Genomic DNA, 4,325 nt, shown 5'->3' on the forward strand with positions numbered 1-4,325 from the left:
GATTCTTTGAAATCTTCTGAAACTGAAATAAGGGTGTCGTTAACTTAACCATTAGTGCAAAACTTTTAACTCTTGTTTCATAAAATCAATGACATTTTTAATCTACAGAAAGGAAATTTGTGACTGGGAAATAATAAAGTATGAACTCCTTATTTCTTCATACATATTTACGCTTATCACATTTCATGTTATTCTAATTTAAGTTGATTATATAATTTTTATGTTTCATCTTCATCACAGGAATTTATTACAAATTCTTTGCATTATTTCGACCACCTTAATCTCACTGCTTTTAAACAAACTTAGGTAAGATAAAGGTTTTTTTTTTATTTTCTAATGTTTATGGATTTCTTATTAGTTCATAAAATTTAATATTTTTAATGTTATTTGACATTATTTTACTATTTTGATTTACTAATTAAAAGCGGACTTTGTCTTCGTAGCAGTTTGAAAATAATTTGTATTCTAATTATGATTGTCTCATAATCAAAACGAGGTAACAAACACAACAAATGAAAGGCATACAGCTGTATGACACACAGGTAATAAAGATTTTTAAGCTACATTCATAAACAAAGAGGTGCACTCATTTGAAATACAAGAACAGAGGAGTTGGATGATATTTGAAAATAGCTGCACATTTCAGTTTGGAGACTCTATCATTCAGAATTTAAAAAGAATTGAAGGAGCGACAGTCGAAATACGGAAACAATTTTAAGTGCTCTTAACAGCAAAGGAAAACAAATCTTGTAGTGCAGCTTGGTTCAATGAGATTAGCAGCATATAAAGATATTTCCAGAAATGTTTTTTAAAAAGTCTTTGTGTAAATATTTTTTGATCAACAACCCAACAACTCATGAATAGACTTAATTTATGCATGATGTGATTTCTGTTTTAAGAAGGAAAATAGGGCTCATTTGAAAATTTCGCTGTTAAACTGCGTAGAGCGGATTTAAGGCTAAATACCAATGCGATAGTCATGTCGAACTACATATAAAAGTTATTTCGAAGCGGGTGCATGTTTCTTGGATAAACTTCATAAAATGCAGGAGTGTCTCTAAAAAAACTGATAAAGTTTTCATTGTTTTCTCATAAATTCCAGCAATTCAATTTTTAAAACGGTTATCATTCTCTTCAATTGACACTCAAAATATTTCAGCATACTTGAAAGTTTTATTGTTTGTGTCCAATATTGATTGCAATATTAGCAATAGATAAGCACCTGAAAACCATCCAAGTTGTTGTATCTAATCGCTTAATACCGTGATACTTTTCGACTATTGTTTGATCGCAAATATGTAAGTGCTCGTCTAATATTAGACAACTTTCAATCTATTTTTTTTTAGAACTTTAACAGTTTTATCCTGTTCAAAAGTAAATAAAGATGATTTAATCTTTTAAATCAACAAAAGATGAGGTTCCCCATTATTCATAATGCGCTTTGATTCATATTATGACATTGTCTGACTTTAAATGACAGCTCCTAAAACCGTAAAACCTTCAACAACTGATTCTATTTCTTCACGTATGGGAAATTTTTAACGAATCATTTTTAACGAACCATTTTTAACGAATCATTTTTAATGGATCAATGGAAACACGAGAAGAACTCTAAGTTTATTAAATTTGTTGGTTAATCAATCAACACATGCTTTCAAAAAAACAGCAGATTGCTTAGGCGATTATAATTGTTTAGCCGTATTACCATAATTACTAATAATATTTACTCGCACACTCCCAGCGTGCGATCTACAATAACAGACGGAATACAGTGCAATCTGCCACCTTGTTTATACTCATTTTTAAACAACATCTCACAATCAAGTGTTTCGCATTTAATTATTTATTTTGTATTTTGTACGCCTCGATCCGCTTTGATCAGTTTTATGATGGCCCCATGGTGTTGGTAAGACAAATATGTTTCCGATTTTTACAACTTTAAAGAAATTAAAAAAGTATGACCTAAAAACTTTTTGAGACGTTGATAAATATTGCAATAATAAACAAATTCATAAACTTATTCCCCTTATATATGTGTCATATATGTTTCGTATATATGGATTTAAATGTGTATGTGAAATTTGCTGGAATAAACTGTTATATGTTTTAAAGACATGTGCGTGCTGTACCAAATTACAAGTTTTAATCATTTTTGTATGTGATTTTTGTATTATAAATACATTACTTTTAGTTTTTCGAACAAAACAAACACAATTTAAAAATGACGTTTTTAAGAGAAGATGGTCATCGTCCAACACAAGACGAACTACAACTAATGCATGTTCACCTGGATAATGTAAAGCAACCTTCGTTCGTAGACTGTTACGCACCCGTTTATGAAACGCTGCAGTATTCACCAAGCATTGCATTTCAAACTAATTTACAAAGCCATGCTAATACAAAAAACAGTTTTTTTCCAAACATTTCTAAAGATACTCAACAGAGTATTTTGACAAAAAATCAGAGAGCACAGGCAATTAACGATGTTCAATCTCAGATGATTGCCTCAAAAATACCGCTTTGTCTTGTTCAAGATATTTATGGAAGATTGCATCAGTTAGTGTACATGATACCCCAAAACCTTTACGATCAGTTTTCTAACAACGTTCAAGTTGGAAAAAAAGTCACTTTACGATCTCACTATGAAACACTTCAAAGCAAACAAAAGTCTGATAATGAATTAAATCCGAGTAAAAACAAAGAAAGCGATTTAAGTCCTTTAAAACTTACCAAACAACAACAGCAACAGCAACAGCAAATAGTATTGCAAACTCATGTACAAAAATACAATGCATTGCAACTGCAAGAAGCTCAAAAACAACAGCAGCTTCTGCTGCAACAACAAAACCAACAAAAACAACAAGAAGCGCTATTGCAACAACATCAAAAACAGCAACAACTTCAATCCCAAAAACAACAGGAGCTGCAACAACTACATCAACAACAGCAACTCCAACAACAAGTACAGCATCAACACCAATTGCAACACGAGTTGCAGCATAAACTTCAACAACAGCTTCAACAACATCTCCTTTTTTTGCTACAACCTCAAGCTTTAGCCACGCCTCCGCTTTCACCTCCAAGTCAACAACTAGACCAACAGGAACTTCAAATGCAGCAACAAAAGCTGCAAAATCATCAAAATCAAGACCAGCAACAATTGCTACATTCACCCCCACCGCAACAACACATGCAGCACCAACTCCAACAACAACTTGTACTGCAAGAAAACTGGACAAAAGACAAAACAATTGTTTCAACTTGTGATATGACAAAAAATGAAAAGCCAGTTTTTGCATCAGCAGATTCCTCGACAGAGTTTCAATATACACTTAACGTAAAACCTTCCACTGACAATTACGAAGAAATACCCAGAGACATGTTTTTGGAAAATTCAAACAAAAACTCCAGTAAACCACAGACAGTCTCTTTATCTGAGTACCTAGAGCTTGATTCAAATACGCAACTTAATGAAGCAAGTTCATTAAGTTTACACTCAGTGAAAAAAGCTAAAACAAACGACCCAACCCCGATGTGCGAGAGCTCGTCAATAAATATCATAAGTTCAAGGAAACGGAAAAGCTCCGAGACATCTGATTACGAGGAAGACCTCAAAAAAAGTAATTTAACATCTAAAGAAAATAACTTTGAGAAATTATTCATGGAAGAATCAATAACTTTAATAAATAATGACACAATGTCTGAAGAAAATCAAGAATCAATTTGGACTTCATTTTGGGACGAAATTTCGTCAACATCAAATGACTCTGAGATTTTCATATCTGAAGAGTTGAGCTATATCAACAATAACAGACTGCTAGATAGCTCTTACATTCATACAAAAGACGATTGCAAAAGCAATAATAATGATTTTGTAGAAGAATACAATAAACGTGATTTTCTCCAATGTGAACCTTTGGATCAGTTTGATTTGTTTCAACATATACTAATGTAAAACGTGCATTTAAGTAAATGTTTTACAAAAGTTATTAGCTTGTGAACTTTTTTTTTTTTTTTTTCAAGATTATACAACTGTAAAGGCTCATGACTTGACTCTCTTTTTGAAAACAAGATATATATAGTTTTGGAGCAAAGGAGCTACGTATAGTTTTGGTATGAAGGAGCTTTATATTCTGTAATGTGTCTCTTTAAAAGTTTTTTAACAAGAGATGAAAATTGAATAATTTTTTTGCCAACCAGTTTTGTCATCATAAGGGCATCAAAGGAAAAAACCGAGCGCCGTTATCCCCCTAAAAGTTTGCTTTGCTAATTCATAGACAAGAAAGAGTTTAAACTTATGTCATACGATAAAAATACAAAGAATG

General features: G+C 32.0%; 1 protein-coding gene across 3 annotated transcripts; it reads left to right on the plus strand.

Annotated features, from left to right (window-relative positions):
- On the plus strand, positions 1-4,043 carry LOC145183390 (uncharacterized). Of its 3 annotated transcripts, XM_090085926.1 has the most exons (3): positions 1-138; positions 241-306; positions 2,192-4,043. In XM_090085926.1, the coding sequence occupies exon 3, from the start codon at positions 2,222-2,224 to the stop codon at positions 3,953-3,955; it is 1,734 nt and encodes a 577-aa protein (XP_089942052.1). In that variant the 5' UTR covers positions 1-138; positions 241-306; positions 2,192-2,221; the 3' UTR covers positions 3,956-4,043. The 3 variants fall into 3 exon arrangements, with proteins under 3 accessions (XP_089942052.1, XP_079914857.2, XP_089942053.1); XM_080058731.2 differs by lacking the exons at positions 1-138; positions 241-306 and adding an exon at positions 1,025-1,298; XM_090085927.1 differs by lacking the exons at positions 1-138; positions 241-306 and adding an exon at positions 1,733-1,906.
- The last annotated feature ends 282 nt before the right edge of the window (positions 4,044-4,325 follow it).

Source organism: Hydra viridissima, unplaced genomic scaffold (genome assembly GCF_058129835.1).
Source record: "Hydra viridissima isolate aposymbiotic clone 2 unplaced genomic scaffold, HvirCarnegie_v1 scaffold_4, whole genome shotgun sequence".
NCBI lineage: Eukaryota > Metazoa > Cnidaria > Hydrozoa > Anthoathecata > Hydridae > Hydra > Hydra viridissima.